Source organism: Delphinus delphis, chromosome 8, assembly GCF_949987515.2.
Source record: "Delphinus delphis chromosome 8, mDelDel1.2, whole genome shotgun sequence".
Lineage (NCBI taxonomy): Eukaryota > Metazoa > Chordata > Mammalia > Artiodactyla > Delphinidae > Delphinus > Delphinus delphis.
The window spans coordinates 78,151,353-78,176,027 of record NC_082690.1 but is presented as its reverse complement, the minus strand read 5'-3'; the positions used below and the strand labels follow the sequence as shown (position 1 = coordinate 78,176,027).

Sequence of the window (24,675 nt, the reverse complement as noted above, 5' to 3'; positions counted from 1 at the left end):
AACAAACGAAGAGGAAATAGGCAGTCTACCTGAAAAAGAATTCATAATAATGATAGTAAAGATGATCCAAAAACTTGGAAATAGAATAGACAAAATGCAAGAAACATTTAACAAGGACCTAGAAGAACTAAAGATGAAACAAATGACAATGAACAACACAATAAATGAAATTAAAAATACTGTAGAAGGGATCAATAGCAGAATAATTGAGGGAGAAGAACGGATAAGTGACCTGGAAGATAAAATAGTGCAAATAACTACTGCAGAGCAGAACAAAGAAAAAACAATGAAAAGAATTGAGGACAGTCTCAGAGACACCTGGGACAACATTAAACGTACCAACATTCGAATTATACGGGTTCCAGAAGAAGAGAAAAAGAAAGGGACTGAGAAAATATATGAAGAGATTATAGTTGAAAACTTCCCTAATATGGGAAAGGAAATAGTTAATCAAGCCCAAGAAGCACAGAGAGTCCCATACAGGATAAATCCAAGGAGAAATATGCCAAGACACATATTAATCAAACTGTCAAAAATTAAATACAAAGACAACATATTAAAATCAGCCACGGAAAAACAAGAAATAATGTACAAGGGAATCCCCATAAGGTTAACAGCTGATCTTTCAGCAGAAACTGTGCAAGCCAGAAGGGAGTGGCAGCACATATTTAAAGTGATGAAGGAGAAAAACCTACAACCAAGATTACTTTACCCAGCAAAGATGTCGTTCAGATTTGATGGAGAAATTAAAACCTTTACAGACAAGTAAAAGCTGAGAGAGTTCAGCACCACCAAACCAGCTTTACAACAAATGCTAAAGGATCTTCTCTAGGCAAGAAACACAAGAGAAGGAAAAGACCTATAATAACGAACCCAAAACAATTTCGAAAATGGGAATAGGAACATACATATCGATAATTACCTTAAATGTAAATGATTAAATGCTCCCACCAAAAGACACAGACTGGCTGAATGGATAGAAAAACAAGACCCATATATATGCTATCTACAAGAGACCCACTTCAGACCTAGAGACACATACAGACTGAAAGTAAGGGGATGGAAAAAGATATTCCATGAAAATGGACACCAAAAGAAAGCTGGAGTAGCAATTCTCATATCAGACAAGATAGACTTTAAAATAAAGACTATTAGAAGAGACAAAGAGGGACACTACATAATGATCAAGGGATTGATCCAAGAAGAAGATATAACAATTGTAAATATTTATGCACATAACATAGGAGCACCTCAGTACATAAGGCAAATACTAACAGCCATAAAAGGGGAAATTGACAGTAACACATTCATAGTAGGGGACTTTAACACCCCACTTTCACCCATGGACAGATCATCCAAAATGAAAATCAATAAGGAAACACAAGCTTTAAGTGATACATTAAACAAGATGGAGTTAATTGATATTTATAGGACATTCCATCCAAAAACAACAGAATACACATTTTTCTCAAGTGCTCATGGAACATTCTCCATGATAGATCACATCTTGGGTCACAAGTCAAGCCTTGGAAAATTTAAGAAAATTGAAACTGTATCAAGGATGTTTTCCGACAACAGCACTATGAGAACAGATATCAATTACAGGAAAAGATCTGTAAAAAATAAAAACACATGGAGGCTAAACAGTACACTACTTAATAATGAAGTGATCACTGAAGATATCAAAGAGGAAATCAGATTACCTGGAAACAAATGACAATGGAGACACGACGACCCAAAACCTATGGGATGCAGCAAAAGCAGTTATAAGAGGGAAGTTTATAAGCAATACAATCCTACCTTAAGAAACAGGAAACATCTCGAATAAAAAACCTAACCTTGCACCTAAAGCAATTAGAGAAAGAAGAAGAAAAAAACCCCAAAGTTAGCAGAAGGAAAGAAATCATAAAAATCAGATCAGAAATAAATGAAAAATAAATGAAGGAAACGATAGCAAAGATCAATCATACCAAAAGCTGGTTCTTTAAGATGATAAACAAAATTGACAAACCATTAGCCAGACTCATCAAGAAAAATAGGGAGAAGGCTCAAATCAATAGAATTAGAAATGAAAAAGGAGAAGTAACAACTTACACTGCAAAAATACAAAAGATCATGAGAGACTACTACAAGCAACTCTATGCCAATAAAAAGGACAATCTGGAGGAAATGGACAAATTCTTAGAAATGCACAACCTGCCAAGACTGAATCAGGAAGAAATCGAAAATATGAACAGACCAATCACAAGCACTGAAATTGAAACTGTGATTAAAAATCTTCCAACAAACAAAAGCCCAGGACCAGATGGTTTCACAGGCGAATTCTATCAAACATTTAGAGAAGAGCTAATACCTATCCTTCTCAAACTCTTCCAAAATATAGAAGAGGGAGGAACACTCCCAAACTCATTCTACGAGGCCACCATCACCCTGATACCAAAACCAGACAAGGATGTCACAAAGAAAGAAAACTACAGGCCAATATCACTGATGAACATAGATGCAAAAATCCTCAACAAAATACTAACAAACAGAATCCAACAGCACATAAAGGATCATACACCATGATCAAGTGGGGTTTATTCCAGGAATGCAAGGATTCTTCAATATACGCAAATCAATCAACATGATACACCATATTAACAAATTGAAGGAGAAAAACCATATGGTCATCTCAATAGATGCAGAGAAAGCTTTTGACAAAATTCAACACCCATTTATGATAAAAACCCTCCAGAAAGTAGGCATAGAGGGAACTTTCCTCAACATAATAAAGGCCATATATGACATACCTACAGCCAACATCGTCCTCAAAGGTGAAAAACTGAGAGCATTTCCACTAAGATCAGGAACAAGACAAGGATGCCCACTCTCACCACTTTTATTCAGTAAAGTTTTGGAAGTTTTAGCCACAGCAATCAGAGAAGAAAAGGAAATAAAAGGAATCCAAATCGGATAAGAAGAAGTAAAGCTGTCACTGTTTGCAGATGACATGATACTATACATAGAGAATCCGAAAGATGCTACCGGAAAACTACTAGAGCTAATCAATGAATTTGGTAAAGTAGCAGGATACAAAATTAATGCACAGAAATCTCTGGTATTCCTATACACTAATGATGACAAATCTGCAAGTGAAATCAAGAAAACACTCCCATTTACCATTGCAACAAAAAGAATAAAATATCTAGGAATAAACCTATCTAAGGAGACAAAAGACCTGTATGCAGAAAATTATAAGACACTAATGAAAGAAATTAAAGATGATACAAATAGATGGAGAGATATACCATGTTCTTGGATTGGAAGAATCAACATTGTGAAAATGACTCTACTACCCAAAGCAATCTAGAGATTCAATGCAATCCCTATGAAACTACCACTGGCATTTTTCACAGAACTAGAACAAAAAAATTCACAATTTGTATGGAAACACAAGAGACCCCGAATAGCCAAAGCAATCTTGAGAACAAAAAACGGAGCTGGAGGAATCAGGCTACCTGACTTCAGAGTTTACTACAAAGTTACAGTAATCAAGACACTATGGTACTGGCACAAAAACAGAAATATAGGTCAATGGAACAGGATAGAAATACCAGAGATCAGCCCACGCACATATGGTCACCTTATCTTTAATAAAGGAGGCAGGAATGTCCAGTGGAGAAAGGACAGCCTCTTCAATAAGTGGTGCTGGGAAAACTGGACAGGTACATGTAAAAGTATGAGATTAGATCACTTCCTAACACCATACACAAAAATAAGCTCAAAATGGATTAAAGACCTAAATGTAAGGCCAGAAACTATCAAACTCTTAGAGGAAAACATAGGCAGAACACTCTATGACATAAATCACAGCAAGATCCTTATTGACCCACCTCAGAGAGAAATGTAAATAAAAACAAAAATAAACAAATGGGACCTAATGAAACTTCAAAGCTTTTGCACAGCAAAGGAAACCATAAACAAGACGAAAAGACAACCCTCAGAATGGGAGAAAATATTTGCAAATGAAGCAACTGACAAAGGATTAATCTCCAGAATTTACAAGCGGCTCATGCAGCTTAATAACAAAAAAACAAACAACGCAATCCAAAAATGGGCAGAAGACCTAAATAGACATTTCTCCAAAGAAGATATACAGACTGCCAACAAACACATGAAAGAATGCTCAACATCATTAATCATTAGAGAAATGCAAATCAAAACTACAATGAGATATCATCTCACACCAGTCAGAATGGCCATCATCAAAAAATCTAGAAACAATAAATGCTGGAGAGGGTGTGGAGAATAGGGAACACTCTTGCATTGCTGGTGGGAAGGTGAATTGGTACAACCACTATGGAGAACAGTACGAAGGTTCCTTAAAAACTACAAATAGAACTACCATATGACCCAGCAATTCCACAACTGGGCATATATCCTGAGAAAACCATAATTCAAAAAGAGTCATGTACCAAAATGTTCATTGCAGCTCTATTTACAATAGCCAGGAGATGGTAACAACCTAAGTGTCCATCATCAGATGAATGGATAAAGAAGATGTGGCATATATATACAATGGAATATTACTCAGCCATAAAAAAAAGCGAAATTGAGCTATTTGTAATGAGGTGGATGGACCTAGAGTCTGTCATACAGAGTGAAGTAAGTCAGAAAGAGAAAGACAAATACCATATGCTAACACATATTTATAGAATTAAAAAAAAAAAAATAAGTCATGAAGAATCTAGGGGTAAGAAAGGAATAAAGACATAGACCTACTAGAGAATGGGCTTGAGGATATGGGGAGGGGGAAGGGTAAGCTGTGACAAAGTGAGAGAGTGGCATGGACATATATACACTACCAAACGTAAAATAGCTAGCTAGTGGGAAGCGGCCGCATAGCACAGGGAGATCAGCTAGGTGCTTTGTGACCACCTAGAGGGATGGGATAGGGAGGGTGGGAGGGAGGGAGATGCAAGAGGGAAGAGATATGGGAACATATGTATATGTATAACTGATTCACTTTGTTATAAAGCAGAAACTAAAACACCATTGTAAAGCAATTATACTCCAATAAAGATGTAAAAAAAAAAAGTTCAGATAGCAGATTACAGTATATGAGCGAGTGTGTGTGTAGGTGTGTGTTAAGTATAGCTAAAGGAATAAAATCCTTCAACGCAACAGCAACAACCAAACAGAAACCTCTTCTAGTCTTACCAGCAGACAAACTAAATTTCCCAGTCTAGAGCAAAAAGACAACTTCTGGAACAAAAATATTTTCTTGGTGTGTAGCCACAATAAAGAGAGTATGGGATAGGAAAGCATGTTCTTAGACTCTTTTTTTTTTTTTTTTTCACCTATAAATGGGCACAATAATAGAACTACCTCATAGGTTTACAGTGAGGTTTAGAAGATGTAATATAGGCAAAATGCTTAGCAAATGCCTGGAAAATAATCACGTAATACACGAAACCATTATCACAACCACTGGCACCACTTGAGGTCCCTGTGTTCATTCTTTGACCACCACATCCTGCACAACCACAAGCTGCTCTTTCATCCAGAAGGATTTAATGATTACTCTAGAAACTATTTGGTCCCAGTTTCAATTTTAGGAATATACGATCGCTGGAGTCAATCTGGATTTTGTTTATCAAGGCAACGTATAACAGGAACAAGTTAGAAAATAATTACAGTCACTTTGGTTTTTAGATGATTTATGCTTGTTTGGGTAAAGCTTTAATATGCTTTTGCTTAAAGTGGATTTTAATTCTCAGCTTCCATTACGGCCTCAAACCGGTTTTATTTATCAGAATTGTTTCACATGTAGACTTCCATTATTTCTCCTGATATTTTCCACAAAGAGCATGCGTGGCATAATATAATACAAAATAATAGTAATATTTACATGTATTGTAGGCTTACAGTATACCAGGCAGTCCATAAAATGGAAAACTGATACATAAAGAGGTGGTGGAATTGTGTTCTGCAGACTATGTGCTCAAATTCTAGAGAGTCATTATACTACCCCTATTGAGGGAGACAGACAGACAGACAGAAAGAAGGAAGGATCTACATTCTATTCCTAACACTCAAATCTTCAACAAGTACTGAATAAAAATGCAATAGGACTATTATATTTCCAACTAGAAAAAAGTTGTAATAAAATCTTGTAATACTTATTTGTTATTTCTGGGTTTTAAAATTCTCAGTTTTATTTTAAAGTGATACATATATTTTAAAATTAAATGATAAAATTCATATATTTTATAAAAATTAAAATAAGTGTTTATATATGTATATATATTCAAAAATGCCCACATACTGACATCTATAGGCAATAGGGAGTAAGAAAAAAATAAGTTGCAAAAACTGTTAAAAGCTGGAGAAGGTACAGAATTCTCATTTTCATGGCGAGGAAAGCTATCAGACAGAATGGCAAAGCGGGACTTTTGAAACTTCTGAACCTCTCCATCTCCTTTTTCAGACTTATTTCTGCACATTCTCACTGCTCCCATGCTTTAGGTGGCCCCAAACTCCTGTCCCACAACTTGCTCTGTTCTACTCCGACCACCCCCTCTCCACCAAATGGGATTTGCACAAACTATGTAGAGCTACTCTTGGGCTCTATTTGGCACTAAACTGAAGCTTGAATTCTAAAGAACTGTTGCCTCCAGCGACACTGTGATGGGGTTTCTCAGATGTTGAGTACATTTTACCATAGAATTTCATGGTTACAAGGGATTTTAAAAGGCAGCTGTTTCACACATCTTCCATCCCCAATTATAAATATAAAAATACCTCACCCTACAGGAAGGTATTCTTTTCATGTGGTTACCAGATTGTATTGTCATAACATCACAGATAGAAACCTTGCCACTATCTCAGGCATTCTTTTCCTTTACAGAGAACTCGATATACTAAAATCCATTAGTACACAGAGTCCAAAACTGCCTTCTCAAAATCTCTACCCACCATCCACTGTAGAGAGTAAAATGTTTTATTCCTTTTTATTTTCAAGACAGCTTTTCAGAAACTTCAGGGTACTCGCCTATCTCCCAGGGTCTCTATTTTTTGGTTACTTACTCTCACTCTTCACATAGTATGGCTTAAAAGTCTCTCCATCAACCGGAGGACACTTCTATGAATATTACCTAAGCTGTCTAAATATTTCTGAAATGTAACAATCAAGAGTCAATGCAACTTTCTCCTTCTCATGTAAAAGTATGCGTGCATGTGCACACGCACACACGTACACTACACACACAAACACACATATACACATTACTTTCTCTGTACCTCTTTGGCAGAAAGACATGCTGCTCTCACTACCTGGTTGTTTACGACCATGCCATATCCTCTGCGTTTACTTACTTACAATCTAGTACAGCTACACAGAGGGACTTTATTAGTTGCCTGTTGGTTACAATTCCAAGAAGGAAATTCTAACTGATTCAGTTTTGTTTTGGTAGAGACACCTATGAGGTAATTAACTGTAGCCCGTGATGTCAGAGACACATAAAAGCAGCATGACTTCTAGGGACTACTTCGCCAGGTAAGGGCCAGGTGACAAGGATCCCAGAGGACATGTAGTTACTGAGAACTGGGTGTATATGGCATCTGCAACACATTTTAGTCTTTCAGGCTATGATAATACTTCTAAATTTGCCATCAGTTAATACTTTTTATAGTCTGAGATAACTTTTTTCTCTTTTACTGTTATTAATCTCTTTTATTTTGGAAATGAGATATATAGCCTCCTTCACATTCAGATAACCATGATTTTTATAACTCTAACTAAACAGCAAAAACTAATATATCAAATGTATTATACTTTTGAGAAATCACCTATTGTTAGGATTTATTGAATTTTCCATGCTGACTTTGTGTACATTATACAAGTTATGCATTTTAACAAATTTTATAATTTTGGATAAAACTTTGAAATCACAATAGCAAAATATATGCTCCATTTAACACATTCATTGAAAAACTTGGTCCATCATCTGGCTATCTGTATACCATGCCAAATGTAGAGATGATGGCCTGAAATTCTTAATAACTCCAACCATGTTTTTCCTCATTTGCCTGGATATTTTGTGTGTCATGTAGAAACAACCATAGATAATTTAAGAAAATATCAGTAAGCTAAAAGAACAGGTTTTTTCCTTATTCACATCATGCATAAGGCTGTCTCTTCATCTGTGTCTCTCCTGCAATAAAGAAAGGCTGATTTTGTTGCTCTTTCACTCCATGGTCCTCACTGATGAGATGTCTCTGTCTCTTCTCTAGGGGACCTTTCCTCAACCTGGTCTATGTCTCTTTCTTTCTGCCTTGAACAATGTTGTCAGAATAATTCCCCTAATATAATTCTTTAATTATATCATTCTTTTACAGAGCTACATGAATGGGTTTTCTGCTGCTTATGCTGAAGTCCACACTGAGCTAACCTTTGAGTGGTCCCAGTCTATGCACAACAGCTTTATTTTCTGATCTTTCCTGACTCAATCTGTCTTCTTCAGTCACTGCAACCCTCTCACTGGTATTGCACGTGCATTATGCCAAAGTCATTTCTATTTTTATGTTTTTGTTTATTATCTTTTCCCAACATGGAAGACTCTACAAGAAGTGATAATTTTCAATGACTCTTGGTCTGTTTTTGTAATAGGGAAGAACATTTTGTATTCTATTACAAGTTGATCACTAAAGGGATGTTGCCTATAAGCTTAAATTATACATAACGGTCCATCTCTGGGAACCCTGCATCCCAGGTAATGAGCATTAAGCTAAAATACCTTTGTTTAGCTCACAGGAAACATCCTGACCAGGTCTACCTGTGAGTGACTGCAGGGAAGAAAAAAGTAACACATGCCCTCCGGAGGCTGCCGTTTTAGTATATAAAAGGAGCCTGAATTCTAACTCAGGCGAGATGGTTCTTTGGGGCACAAGCCCATGATCTTCTCGGTTTTTATGGCTTTCTGAATAAAGTCACTATTTCTTGTCTCAAGAACTCGTCTCTTGATTACTGGCCTGTTGTGCAGGGAGCAGTACAAGCTTAGGCTTGGTAACATTTTGACTAGCTATTTCTATTGAAAAATATTGTTTATAATTCTCCACTAACTCAGTGAATCACATATACTTGTGTGATATTGAGCACAGGTGTTTTAAAAAGTGGATTATTTCAAACGAATAAAATAATTTAAAATCATGTAATTTTGGAAACATGCTCAGATCCATATTTTATATGACATCTTTTTAATACTGGACTTTGGAGAGAATTTCATGTTCAATAAATAATGATTCCATTTAAATAATAACAAGAGTCAATATAAGATGCTTGATTTGATTTTTAACATGTCATTGCCTCAATGCCATGAGGTTTCTGGGTCAAGAGGCAAGGACAGTGGAGAAGATAGAAGATGGTGAGAAGGGACTACATAGTGTAGCATCTGTCAACTTTTTAAACAGCTTTTTGATTTGAATCAGAAAACTATCTTGAAAGGGTATGGCTATGGGTAAGACACAGCAGAGCAAATTCCAATTAACACAACTCTCATCAATTCACTTAAGCATTTTGAGCAATAATTTCCCATTTACTGAATGGCGACAATAATATTTAATCTATACTTGTGGTGTTGAAACAAGAAAAAAAAATAAAAAGCATCTAGTAGAGCCTCTAGTAAACGTATAACAAATAACAAATGCTGGCTTGTTTCTACCTTAAAATACCTTGGCTTTTTTTTTTTTCCTTGAGAAGCAATTTCAAGTCATATAGTTTTTTTAATACTGCATAGAAATCTAGCTCATAGTTCACTTCCTTCCAAAATAAACACGGCAACAATAATAAAACTGTTCCAATTCTACTGCATTAAGTTTACCCCATTTCTTACCACCCCCCACCACTATCGCCACGATCAAGTTTTGATACTATTAAAAAAGGCCAAAGTCCTCTACAAGTTATAAACTTCAGATCACAGAATCTGAAAAAAAAAAAAACAAAAAAAAACAACGGCCCACTGATGTCATTGTTATTGGATCTATTGATGGGCAGACTTATGTGGGCCCATCTTAGTGGGACGATAAAGGAAAGTACTCCAGATCCTTAACGGTTGAATTGAGATCTGCAGACAAGCAGCATCAGTATCGGGATCACCCATCACCAGGGAACGTGTTAGAAATGCAGAATCTCAAGAGCCACCCTACACTTATTTTATAAGGATCTACATTTGAACAAGATTCTTATACATTAAAGTGTAAGTAAGAATATAAAGAAATGAATGCATTTAGAATAAACTTATTCTTGTGAAGTCTCTGAATGGAGTTTGGCTATGGAGGAAAAGAACTAAGAAAATAAAAGGAAAACACAGCCTTACCTTTGTTTCTGACCTATTTCCAGAAGCTTCTGAACATCAGTTTTGGCAGATTTCTCATCGTTCTTCAAATTCTGATAAGAAAAGTGGGAAAAGGAAGTCTTATTCATGTGATAAATTGAAGCTTACTTTACTTTTGTGTTTATGGCACAAGGGGTGGCTGCACTTATGCCCTGAAATAAGAATGTACAAACGAGGCCATGATGGTCCCCATGGCTCTCAGGATGCACATAGGCTCTCAGGATGCACAATTTATGACACCAAGTGGTGCAAGTGCTACACAGTGAGTGAAAGGGAATGAACTGAGATTCAGCCTTTAGAGGTTCAGTGGAGGAGAAAGTACTCTCCAAATACCTAGGTCTCTTTATAAGTGAATATAAAACAGATCTTCTGCTCTTCATTTGAAGTTTTACTATGTTCTCTGCAGGCATGTTAAACTGGTTCTGGCATAGTTTCTACAAACACAAGGGGACATAAAAGGCCTCCCTAAATAAGCTAAGTAATAATACATCAGGATGAAAGCAGTCAAATGGCATGCACCTGTTTGGTCTGGCCTATTTATTATTTATGAGTAACGCATTACAATGCATAGAAAAACTAGGGCCATTTAAAATTGTAACTGTTCTGTATAGATAGTATATTAAAGAAAAAAACAGTCATTACTGTTTATTTACTCTGGCAAATTCAGCATTGACAGACCCTGAATTAAAAGAGAAAAGCCCACTGAGCTTTTCTCATTAGAGAATCTGACCCGTTAATCCTTCCCTGAAAACTTTCTTATTTATACTTAGTATATTATTTAACAGGGTGACCTATCCTTTTTGATATTAAAAGTTAAAACAGACACAATAATATTGTTTGTAAAAAGAGCAGCTATGACAGGTAAGGAACTGACAATAACAAGAATGGCAAACATGTTGCTTACCTAATATTTAATTAACAACAAAGCCATAGTGTCTGCCTTCACCACTTTTTCAGCCTAATGCTAGAAACAATTTTCATGTAGTAAGTTAAGCATTCTGATATGGATGTGGTGGGGTGAGCATCACAAGAGAACCCTTTTCCCTAAAATGACTGATTGATATCATTATTAGGAGGCAGCCAATAAAAGGTGCTCTGTTTATTTGAAAAGAGTAGCTTGACGTAAAACACAAAAAAGCAGGTTTGGGGGAAAATCACCAATCATGGGATTTACAGTTCAAAGTGCATCATGGCCACATGACCTGGGACAGGTCACAAAATCTGCACTTTGACTTCCTTATCTGATAAACAGGGATGAGAATTTTGAAGAGCCTACATTAGACAGTTCCTGGAAAACTCAAAGGGGATAATAGATGTGTGAAAGCACTTGGTGAAAAGTATAATAAAAATATGCTTATTCATTTTACCATCTGCTACACTCCAGGCATTCTGAAGGAAACAAAGATTAAAAGGGCATGGCACTATCCTCAAGAAATTAAAAACAAAAGAAAACATGAAATGAAGAAATGAAAATATGAAAAGGGTAAGTATGCAGATGAGGGTCTGAAAAATGTATCCAATTAGAAGAACTCATTAGTATTTGATTATTATTTCCCCAGCAATGTCCAGAGAAGTGGGGTATACGTCTTGGAAAATAATTTTGATGACTTTAAGGATAGCAAAGATTGATATACCTACTACTTAATTAATACAATGTTTATATATGGATCTATATTGTGATGCCATCCAGGTGCTATGGTTACAGAGATGAACAAGGCTTTCAAAGCTCATGTCTTTATGAAGCCCCACTGGAAAAAAAATATGAAAAAAAATGTGTACAATGGGCAATATATTTATTTATTTACTATGAGTTTGAAACCTGGAATCAACATTTATTAGATGTATGACTTTGGGAGATTCCTGTGGCCTCTTTGAATTTCATTTCCTCACTGTACAATGAGTAAAATATTATCTTATTTTGTGAAAAGCTTGTTGAGGGGATTTAATAAGATAAAAATTAAAAAAAAAACTCCTTGCACAATGGCTGTCACAAAATTAAAAAAAGGCATTTTAAAAGATTGCAATTACATTTAGTGATAGATGTATTACCCTTTCAAAAAGTAACTCCACAAAATTGTACATTTATTTCAAGTAATTTCCTAGACTGTAATTCGATATCTTTTTTTTGGATTCTATATATATATGTTAGCATACGGTATTTACGGTATTTGTTTTTCTCTTTCTGACTTACTTCACTCTGTATGACAGTCTCTAGGTCCATCCACTTCACTACAAATAACTCAATTTCGTTTCCTGCTATGGCTGAGTGATATTCCATTGTATATATGTGCCACATCTTCTTTATCCATTCATCTGTCGATGGACACTTAGGTTGACTTAACTTAGGCTGCTAGTATAGAGATACTGAGTGTCGTGGCTGGAAGTACTGACCACTCATGGGCATTTATTTCACCATAAGCTTGAAAAATTCTCAACGTGCCAGGTGTTTCATGCCTCTAAGAAGGTGCAAGTGTCTTAAATATTCTTTGAAGTCTCATAAAACTTGTGAATTTCTACTTAATGAAAAGGTAGCATTCTGGCCTCAACTTCCTATACGGAAATCAATATGCACCCATTTTCATCCTAGTCAGTGCGTCCCTAATGCTCTGTGCAAACTTCTACCATAGAACTGTTATTCCTGCACTGTTACCATCTTGCTACCTGTCACTGTATCCTACTGGAGTGTGAGTAAATTTTCTGCTATTTTCATGTTCTCAAGATGTAATACAACTTCTGGAACAAGAGCTTGGGTATTGGGTTCAAAATACCAGATCCACCTCCTAACTTTCTCTGTGCTCTCAGATTCCAAGCCCTTTTCTAACTCTGTTTTCTCACTTGTAAAATGAGGCTAATAATAATCATAGCATAATCATCATGTGAAAATTAATTAAAAATTGGAGAAAGAGGACCTAACACAAGAGACCACATTCAATAAACTGTAGTGCTTACTGACACCATAATCATCATCATGGGACTAAAAAGCTAAGAACAATGGTGATTACACAAGGTTCAGAAACTTGGTTCAGTGCGATAACTAACAGACCGGCTGTGGAGTCAGACTGCCTGCATTTAAACTCTGGTTTCCTTTGTGACATTCAAGCATGATTCCTCATGTGTAACAAGAAAACTCACATTTATAGTGCCTACCCTCATTGATATATTAGGAGAATTAAATCCTATAATACATACAAAGCTTTTAGTATCAGTATGTATTCAAAAATACAATGTTAAAGGAAAATATTAAAATATATTCTCAGATATTTCAGAAACTTTTCTTATCAGATATAGATCTTGTCTTTGGTTTTTGATTTAGATTTCACTGAGTACTAATACATATTCACAGATGACACTTTCCTTTGCAAGGCATTTACCCATTTTAGTAATGAGGTTTATTAAAGAATTTTCAGAACTATCCTTTGTGGAATTTAAAGTTCTCTTCAGGAGATCATTTCTATATTCATTTATGACTCTTAGCCATAACTGCTTTTCATCATTTTGTAATATAAGAAACACAGGGGTCAAACTGATCTTAGAAACTGTGAGAAATTGATGGCTTTGCCAAGCACACAGTTTTCTCATTCCTGAATTTGCAAACCACAGATTCCCAGACTGCATTTCAAATGACATTTCTTTTCAAAGCTCATATAATAATAAATAATAACTCCCATGTTCAAGCCCAGAAATATATTCAAAACTGGTAAAAAAAAATGCAGAAGTCTTTACATGTTAACCCACTGAGACAAACCAGGTGACTCCTTACCCTTTGCTGCTGAGAAAATTAGTTTTCATCTCACCTGAAGGTTGACTTTAATTCCATCAAGTTCTCTTGATGTTTTTGTCAGCTGGCGGAGGATGGTGCTCCGCTCCTTCAAGACTTGCTTCAGCTGCTTTTCTAGCTCTCCAGAGTCCTGTCTAACACAGAAAGAAAAGGCATGAGGGCCCCCCAAATGCCTTCACTTGGCTCTAGCCACTTTGGCCATAATCACAGACCCTTGCATTTTAAGCAAAATCTAGATAAACTGAAACCAATTATTACTAGGATTTTTTTTTTTTTTGCGGTACGCGGGCCTCTCACTGCTGTGGCCTCTACCGTTGCGGAGCACAGGCTCCGGACACACAGGGTCAGCGGTCATGGCTCACGAGCCCAGCCGCTCCGCGGCATGTGGGATCTTCCCAGACCGGGGCACAAACCCGTGTCCCCTACATCGGCAGGCGGACTCTCAACCACTGCGCCACCAGGGAAGCCCAGATGTTTTGTTTTTATTAGTTCATCTAAAAAGGGAAAATTGAAATACCAGTTTTTTAAAGAAATGTTTCATTTTGCATTGAGGACTATCCAGGCTACAGTTTCCAGAACAACACTGAACATCTTTTGCATGTATAACAGTTTATCAGATACCTCTTGTAAAATAGATATTTTCCATGACATTACACACTTTTTTCTAAGGTCATTGAAGTTTTACAGCAAGAGATTTGATTTGAACCAAGGTAGATCAGAGATATAGACAGGTTCTGACACTGGGGGGACAAACTTGGGGGTGGAACCAGAGCAGAATGGAGGGGCTTTGCTTCGCCCTTGGTTTGTAGGGAATGAAGTGCACTGAAAAGGCATCCCTTTCAAAATCTCTATTGCTATTAAAGAAAATACCTCTAAAAATCAGTCAATAACTACAGTAATTACAGTGAAATTTGAACAGACTTGTTCTCTATTACAAGGAAGGAAACACTTATTATCATACATATATATGTACATTTTTTCCCATTTTTCTCGTATGGACTTTGCAAGATAATAAGACAGGTATTGTAATTCTAATTTTGCCGATATAAAAGACTGGGCTCAGAAAAGTTACTACCCTAAGATCCTACTTAAGGAATGAATGAACAAATAGTGTGTATATTTGTGTGTGTGTGTGTATTTATATATATTATAGCAAGTGTGCACGTGTGGGGGAAGAATGTAGACAAGGAAACAGTTGTCAGTGTGGGGTTGGCGGCTTGAACGTAGCCTGAAGGGGTTAGTGCACCACGGCTAGCCGGGAGGGAGTCCGGGGAAAAGTCTGCACCTGCCGAAGAGGCAAGAGACTTTTTCTTACCTCTCTGTTTCCTGGTGCGCGAGGAGAGGGGTTTAAGAGCTCTGCTTAAAGGAACTCCAGAGATGGGCGCGAGCCGCGGCTAAAAGCGCGGACCCCAGAGACGGGCAGGAGACGCTAAGGCTGCTGCTGCCGCCACCAAGGGGCCTGTGTGCGAGCACAGGTAACTATCCACACCCATCTTCCGCGGAGCCTGTGCAGCCCGCCACTGCCAGGGTCCCGGAATCCAGGGACAACTTCCCCGGAAGAACGCACCGCGGGCCTCAGGTTGGTGCAACGTCACGCCGCCTCTGCCGCCGCAGGCCCGCCCCGCACGCAGTGCCCCTCCCTCCACACCCCCACCCCCGGCCTGAGTGCGCCAGAGCCCCCGAATCAGCGGCTCCTTTAACCCCGTCCTGCCTGAGCAAAAAAACAGACGCCCTACAGCGACCTACACGCAGAGGCAGGGCCAAATTCAAAGCTGAGCCCCTGTGAGCTGTGAGAACAAAGAAGAGAAAGGGAAATCTCTCCCAGCAGCCTCAGAGGCAGCGGATTAAAGATCCACAATCAACTTGATGTACCCTGCATCTGTGGAATACATGAATAGACGAGTCATCCCAAATTGAGGAGGGAGGTGGGCTTCGAGAGCAAGATCTATGATTTTTTCCCCTTTTCCTCTTTTTGTGAATGTGTATGTGTATGCTTCTGTGTGAGATCTTGTCTGTATAGTTTTGCTTCCACCATTTACCCTAGGGTTCTATCTGTCCATGGTTTTTTTTAAAATTTTTTTCTTAATAATTAAATAACTTTATTATTCTTTCTTTCTTTCTTTCTTTCTTTCTTTCTTTCTTTCTTTCTTTCTTTCTTTCTTTCTTCCTTCCTTCCTTTCTTTCCTTCCTTCCTTCCATCCTTTAGACAACGAATCATCCCAAAATGAGGAGGTGGTCTCTGAGAGCAAGATTTATGATGTTTTTCCCCTTTACCTCTTTTTGTGAGGGTGTATGTGTATGCTTCTGTGTAAGATTTTGTCTGTATAGCTTTGCTTCCAACATTTGTCCTAAGGTTCTATCCGTCCCTTTTATTTTTTTCTAAATAAGTATTTTTAATTCAATAACTTTATTATACTTTTATTTTACTGTATCTTCTTTCTTTCTGTCTTTTTTCCTTCTTTCCCTCCTTCCTTCCTTCCTCCCTCCCTCCTTTCTTTCCTTCTTTGCTTCTCTCTCTCTTTCTTTCTTTCTTTCTTTCTTTCTTTCTTTCTTCCTTCCTTCCTTCCTTCCTTCCTTCCTTCCTTCCTTCCTTCCTTTCCTCATACTTCTACTAATTCTCTCTACTTTTTCTTCCTTTTATTCTGAGCTGTGTGGATGAAAGGCTCTTGGTGCTCCAGCCAGGAGTCAGGGCTCTGCCTCTGAGGTAGGAGAGCCAACTACAGGACACTGGTCAACGAGAGACCTCCCAGCTCCACATAATATCAAAGGGCGAAAATCTCCCAGAGACCTCCATCTTAACACCAGCACCCAGCTTCACTCAACGACGAGCAAGCTACAGTGCTGGACAACCTATGCCAAACAACTAGCAAAACAGGAACACAACCCCACCCATTAGCAGAGAGGCTGCCTAAAATCATAATAAGGCCACAGACTCCCCAAAACACACCACCAGACGTGAACCTGCCCACTAGAGAGACAAGACCCAGCCTCATCCACCACAACACAGGCACTAGTCCCCTCCACCAGGAAGCCTACACAACCCACTGAACCAACCTTAGCCACTGGAGACAGACATCAAAAACAGCGGGAACTACAAACCTGCAGCCTGCAAAAAGAAGACCCCAAACACAGTAAGATAAGCAAAATGAGAAGACAGAAAAACACACAGCAGATAAAGGAGCAAGATCAAAATGCACCAGACCTAACAAATGAAGAGGAAATAGGCAGTCTACCTGAAAAAGAATTCAGAATAATGATAGTAAGGATGATCCGAAATCTTGGAAATAGAATGGACAAAATGCAAGAAACAGTTAACAAGGACCTAGAAGAAATAAAGATGAAACAAGCAACGATGAACAACACAATAAATGAAATTAAAAGTACTCTAGATGGGATCAATAGCAGAATAACTGAGGCAGAAGAACGGATAAGTGACCTGCAAGATAAAATAGTGGAAATAACTACTGCAGAGCAGAATAAAGAAAAAAAGAAAGAAAAGAACTGAGGACAGTCTCAGAGACCTCTGGGACAACATTAAATGCACCAAAATTCGAATTATAGGGGTTCCAGAAGAAGAAGAGAAAAAGAAAGGGACTGAGAAAATATATGAAGAGATTATAGTTGAAAAATTCCCTAATATGGGAAAGGAAATAGTTAAGCAAGTCCAGGAAGCACAGAGAGTCCCATACAGATTAATCCAAGGAGAAATACACCAAGACACATATTAATCAAAATGTCAAAAATTAAATACAAAGAAAGCATATTAAAAGCAGCAAGGGAAAAACAACAAATAAAACACAAGGGAATCCCCATAAGGTTAACAGCTGATCTCTCAGCAGAAACCCTACAAGCCAGAAGGGAGTGGCAGGACATACTGAAAGTGATGAAGGAGAAAAACCTGCAACCAAGACTACTCTACCCAGCAAGGATCTCATTCAGATATGATGGAGAAATTAAAACCTTTACAGACAAGCAAAAGCTGAGAGACTTCAGCACCACCAAACCAGCTTTACAACAAATGCTAAAGGAACTTCTCTAGACAAGAAACACAAGAGAAGGAAAAGACCAATAATAACAAACCCAAAACAATTTAGAAAATGGGAATAGGAACATACATATTGATAATTACCTTAAATGTAAATGGACTAAATGCTCCCACCAAAGACACAGATTGGCTGAATGGATACAAAAACAAGACCCTTATATATGCTGTCTACAAGAGACCCATTTAAGACCTAGAGACACATACACACTGAAAGTAAGGGGATGGAAAAAGATATTCCATGCAAATGGAAACCAAAAGAAAGCTGCAGTAGCAATTCTCATATCAGACAAAATAGATTTTAAAATAAGGACTATTAGAAGAGACAAGAAGGACACTACATAATGATCAAGGGATCAATCCAAGAAGAAGATATAACAATTGTAAATATTTATGCACCCACATAGAAGCACCTCAATACATAAGGCAAATACTAGCAGCCATAAAAGGGGAAATCGACAGTAACACATTCATAGTAGTGGACTTTAACACCCCACTTTCACCCATGGACAGATCATCCAAAATGAAAATCAATAAGGAAACACAAGCTTTAAATGATACATTAAATAAGATGGACTTAATTGATATTTATAGGACACTCCATCCAAAAACAACAGAATACACATTTTTCTCAAGTGCTCATGGAACATTCTCCAGGATAAATCACATCTTGGGTCACAAATCAAGCCTTGGTAAATTTAAGAAAATTGTAATTGTATCAAGTATCGTTTCCAACCACAACGCCATGAGACTAGATGTCAATTACAGGAAAAGATCTGTAAAAAATACAAACACATGGAGGCTAAACAATACACTACTTAATAATGAAGTGATCACTGAAGAAATCAAAGAGGAAATAAAAAAGTACCTAGAAACAAATGACAATGGAGACACGACGACCCAAAACCTATGGGATGCAGCAAAAGCAGTTCTAAGGGGGAAGTTTATAGCAATACAAGCCCACCTTAAGAAGCAGGAAACATCTCGAATAAACAACATATCCTTGCAACTCAAGCAATTAGAGAAAGAAGAACAAAAAAACCCCAAAGCTAGCAGAAGGAAAGGAATCATAAAAATCAGATCAGAAATAAATGAAAAAGAAATGAAGGAAACAATAGCAAAGATCAATAAAACTAAATGCTGGTTCTTTGAGAAGATAAAAAAAATAGATAAACCACTAGCCAGACTCATCAAGAAAAAAAGGGAGATGACTCAAATCAATAGAATTAGAAATGAAAAAGGAGAAGTAACAACTGACACTGCAGAAATACAAAAGATCATGAGAGATTACTACAAGCAACTCTATGCCAATAAAATGGATAATCTGAAAGAAATGGACAAATTCTTAGAAATGCACAACCTGCCAAGACTGAATCAGGAAGAAATAGAAAATAGGAACAGACCCATCACAAGCACTGAAATTGAAACTGTGATTAAAAATCTTCCAACAAACAAAAGCCAAGGACCAGGTGGCTTCACAGGCGAATTCTATCAAACATTTAGGGAAGCGCTAACACCTATCCTTCTCAAACGCTTCCAAAATATAGCAGAGGGAGGAACACTCCCAAATTCCTTCTACGAGGCCACCATCACCTTGATACCAAAATCAGACAAGGATGTCACAAAGAAAGTAAACTACAGGCCAATATCACTGATGAACATAGATGCAAAAATCCTCAACAAAATACTAGCAAACAGAATCCAACAGCACATTAAAAGGATCATACACCATGATCAAGTGGGGTTTATTCCAGGAATGCAAGGATTCTTCAATATATACAAATCTATCAATGTGATAAACCATATTAACAAATTGAAGGAGAAAAACCATATGATCATCTCAATAGATGCAGAGAAAGCTTTTGACAAAATTCAACACCCATTTATGATAAAAACCCTCCAGAAAGTAGGCATAGAGGGAACTTTCCTCAACATAATAAAGGCCATATATGACATACCCACAGCCAACATCATCCTCAATGGTGAAAAACTGAAAGCATTTCCACTAAGATCAGGAACAAGACAAGGTTGCCCACTCTCACCACTCTTATTTAACATAGTTTTGGAAGTTTTAGCCACAGCAATCAGAGAAGAAAAGGAAATAAAAGGAATCCAAATCAGAAAAGAAGACGTAAAGCTGTCACTGTTTGCAGATGACATGATACCATACATAGAGAATCCTGAAGATGCTACCAGAAAACTACTAGAGCTAATCAATGAATTTGGCAAAGTAGCAGGATACAAAATTAATGCACAGAAATCTCTGGCATTCCTATACACTAATGATGAAAAATCTGAAATTGAAAATAAGAAAACACTCCCATTTACCATTGCAACAAAAAGAATAAAATATCTAGGAATAAACCTACCTAAGAAGACAAAAGACCTGTATGCAGAAAATTATAAGACACTGATGAAAGAAATTAAAGACGATACAAACAGATGGAGAGATATACCATGTTCTTGGATTGGAAGAATCAACATTGTGAAAATGACTCTACTACCCAAAGCAATCTATAGATTCAATGCAAACCCTATCAAACTACCACTGGCATTTTCACAAAACTAGAACAAAAAATTTCACAACTTGTATGGAAACACAAAAGACCCCGAATAGCCAAAGCAATCTTGAGAACGGAAAAAGGAGGTGGAGGAATCAGGCTCCCTGACTTTAGACTATACAAAGCTACAGTAATCAAGACACTATGGTATTGGCACAAAAACAGAAATATAGATCAATGGAACAGGATAGAAAGCCCAGAGATAACCCACACACATATGGACACCTTGTTTTTGATAAAGGTGGCAGGAATGTACAGTGGAGAAAGGACAGCCTCTTCAATAAGTGGTGCTGGGAAAACTGGACAGATACATGTAAAAGTATGAGATTAGATCACTCCCTAACACCATACACAAAAATAAGCTCAAAATGGATTAAAGACCTAAATGTAAGGCCAGAAACTATCAAACTCTTAGAGGAAAACATAGGCAGAACACTCTATGACATAAATCACAGCAAGATCCTTTCTGACCCACCTCCTAGAGTAATGGAAATAAAAACAAAAATGAACAAATGGGACCTAATGAAACTTCAAAGCTTTTGCACAGCAAAGGAAACCATAAACAAGACCAAAAGACAACGCTCAGAATGGGAGAAAATATTTGCAAATGAAGCAACTGACAAAGGATTAATCTCCAAAATTTACAAGCAGCTCATGCAGCTCAATAACAAAAAAACAAACAACGCAATCCAAAAATGGGCAGAAGACCTAAATAGACATTTCTCCAAAGAAGATATACAGACTGCCAACAAACACATGAAAGAATGCTCAACATCATTAGGGAAATGCAAATCAAAACTACAATGAGATATCATCTCACACCAGTCAGAATGGCCATCATCAAAAAATCTAGAAACAATAAATGCTGGAGAGGGTGTGGAGAAAAGGGAACACTCTTGCACTGCTGGTGGGAATGTGAATTGGTTCAGCCACTATGGAGAACAGTATGGAGGTTCCTTAAAAAACTACAAATAGAACTACCATATGACCCGGCAATCCCACTGCTGGGCATATGCCCTGAGAAAACCAAAATTCATAAAGAGTCACGTACCAAAATGTTCATTGCAGCTCTATTTACAATAGCCCAGAGATGGAAACAACCTAAGTGCCCATCATCAGATGAATGGATAAAGAAGATGTGGCACATATATACAATGGAATATTACTCAGCCATAAAAAGAAACAAAATTGAGCTATTTGTAATGAGGTGGATAGACCTAGAGTCTGTCATACAGAGTGAAGTAAGTCAGAAAGGAAAGGACAAATACCGTATGCTAACACATATATCTGGAATTTAAGAAGAAAAAAAAATGTCATGAAGAACCTAGGGGTAAGACAGGAATAAAGACACAGACCTAACGGAGAATGGACTTGAGGATATAGGGAGGGGGAAGGGTGAGCTGTGACAGGGTGAGAGAGACTCATGGACATATACACACTAACAAACGTAAGGTAGATAGCTAGTGGGAAGCAGCCGCATGGCACAGGGATATCGGCTCGGTGCTTTGTGACCGCCTGGAGTGGTGGGATAGGGAGGGTGGGAGGGAGGGAGACGCAAGAGGGAAGATATATGGGAACATATGTATATGTATAACCGATTCACTTTGTTATAAAGCAGAAACGAACACACCATTGTAAAGCAATTATACCCCAATCAAAATGTTAAAAAAAAAAAAGTGGAAGTTAGAATAAATCATTCCTTTAGAAATCACTTGAAAAAAAAATGAGCTATTGTAATGAGGTGGATGGACCTAGAGTCTGTCATACAGAATGAGGTAAGTTAGAAAGAGAAAGACAAATACCGTATGCTAACACATATATATGGAATTTAAGGAAAAAAAAATGTCATGAAGAACCTAAGGGTAAGACAAGAAGAAAGACACAGACCTACTAGAGAATGGACTTGAGGATATGGGGAGGGTGAAGGGTAAGCTGTGACAAGGTGAGAGAGTGGCATGGACATATATACAGTACCAAACGTAAAATAGATAGCTAGTGGGAAGCAGCCACATAGCACAGGGAGATCAGCTTGGTGCTTTGTGACCACCTAGAGGGGTGGGATGGGGGTGGTGGGAGGGAGGGAGACTCAAGAGGGAAGAGATATGGGAACATATGTATATGTATAACTGATTCACTTTGTTATAAAGCAATTATACTCCAATAAAGATGTAAAAAAAAAAATGATTAATTGGTACACACAGGTGATTAGAGATTAGAATCACAAATCCAGAGAAGAATTCCTGGTAAAAGTAATACAAAATATACGCATTTTGAAAGATAAATAGAATTTACCTATATGAAAGGGGGAAAGCACATGTAAATACTAATGAAAATGAGCTTACTGAATTAAAAAATAAGTGCATAAATGTCAGCAGGTTTGGAGTAGAAAATGGGGGTAGAGAGATTTGCTGCTAAAATGAGGATATGGAGAGCATGAGCAAAAGTATGCAAAACTCTTAAATGATGATTAGGAGTATGGGCATTGCTTGGAAAACAAGGGGAGGACATGGAAGCAATCTAAATGTCCATCAACAGAGGACTGGATAAAGAAGATATGGTACATATATACAATGGAACATTACTCAGCCATTTAAAAGAATGAAATAATGCCATTTGCAGCAACTTGGATGGACCTAGAGATTATCATACTGAATGAAGTAAGTCAGACAGAAAGAGAGGTATCGTATGATATCCCTTATATACGGAATCTAAAAAGAAATGATACAAAGAAACTTATTTACAAAATAGAAACAGACTCACAGACTTAGAGAACGAACTTTTGGTTCCCGGGGGAAAGGGTGGGGGGAAGGGATAGTTAGGGAGTTTGGAATCGACATGCACACACTGCTGTATTTAAAATGGATAACCAACAAGGGCCTACTGTATAGCACAGGGAATTCTGCTCAGTGTTATGTGGCAGCCTGGATGGGAGGGGAGTTTGGGGGAGAAAGGATACATGTATATGTATGGCTGAGTTGCTTTGCTGTGCGCCTGAAACTATCACAACATTGTTAATTGGCTATACTCCAATATAAAATAAAAAGTTAAAAAAAAAATGACACACATAAACTTATCTATAAAAATAAAGGGAAAAGAAAAAGGAATCAAGGGGAAGCAATTGAAAGGTTTTAAGCAGGGAGTGACATGGTCAGTTTTATGTTTTGCAAAGATTTCCCTGGCTAAAGACTGGGAAATGCACTGGAGGATGGAAAAATCTAGAAAAAAGGAGACTGTTAAGGCAGTTACCACTGAAATAAGCCACGGAAAAGACTGTGGTGGCCTAAATTAGTTTAGAAGCAGTAGAGACAGGGAAGCTTGGCTTGATTTCAGCAAAACATACAAAACTGAATCAATAATGTATAATTATTTTTTTTTTATTTTGTATGTGTGTGTGTGTTATAGGGAAAGAGTGGGAAGGAGTTAGTTATTAATGTTGCCATGTCTCTGGTTTAGGCAACAGTTAAACACAGCCCTTCACTGAGAGAGAATCCATTGTATGAACAGCTTTTTAGTCAAAGTTGGGTTGACAAGTTCAACACTAAACTTGTAGGAAAATAGCTCAAATTCTCTCATCTTTAGTTTCTTTGTCTGTAAAATGCAATGCTACACGACCTCACACAGATTGTTATGTGTTAGTTGCAGCAACTTATGTAAGTCTTTGAACCCACAGTAGATAACTCATTTTTAAAAGTATAAAGTATTTATGACTGAGAAATTTGATGAATTTACAGTCTTTCTGCAGAATTACAAAGTAACTGGGTCTACCAATGGCCTTAGTCATGATTAATAAATGCACGTCATCTGCAATAGGTTTCTATTACAATTCTTTGCCTTTTCTCATTTTTCACACTTCATAGTCCTCTTGTTTGAAGGAAATTGGAATGCTCCACTGCAAGAACCTCAATATTTCTCCCTGGC

At 37.4% G+C, this 24,675-nt stretch overlaps 1 protein-coding gene across 2 annotated transcripts in view; it reads right to left on the bottom strand.

Annotated features, from left to right (window-relative positions):
* Positions 1-24,675, bottom strand: part of LUZP2 (leucine zipper protein 2) — a 448,942-nt gene that overhangs the window by 216,094 nt on the left and 208,173 nt on the right. The window contains exons 2-3 of one of the 2 annotated variants that reach the window (XM_060017352.1): positions 14,171-14,288; positions 10,359-10,429 (exon numbers count right to left, since the gene is read on the bottom strand). In XM_060017352.1, the coding sequence (XP_059873335.1) occupies positions 10,359-10,429; positions 14,171-14,288 (189 nt within the window). The remainder of the gene's footprint in view (positions 1-10,358; positions 10,430-14,170; positions 14,289-24,675) is intronic. The other variant, XM_060017353.1, reaches the window with a different exon arrangement.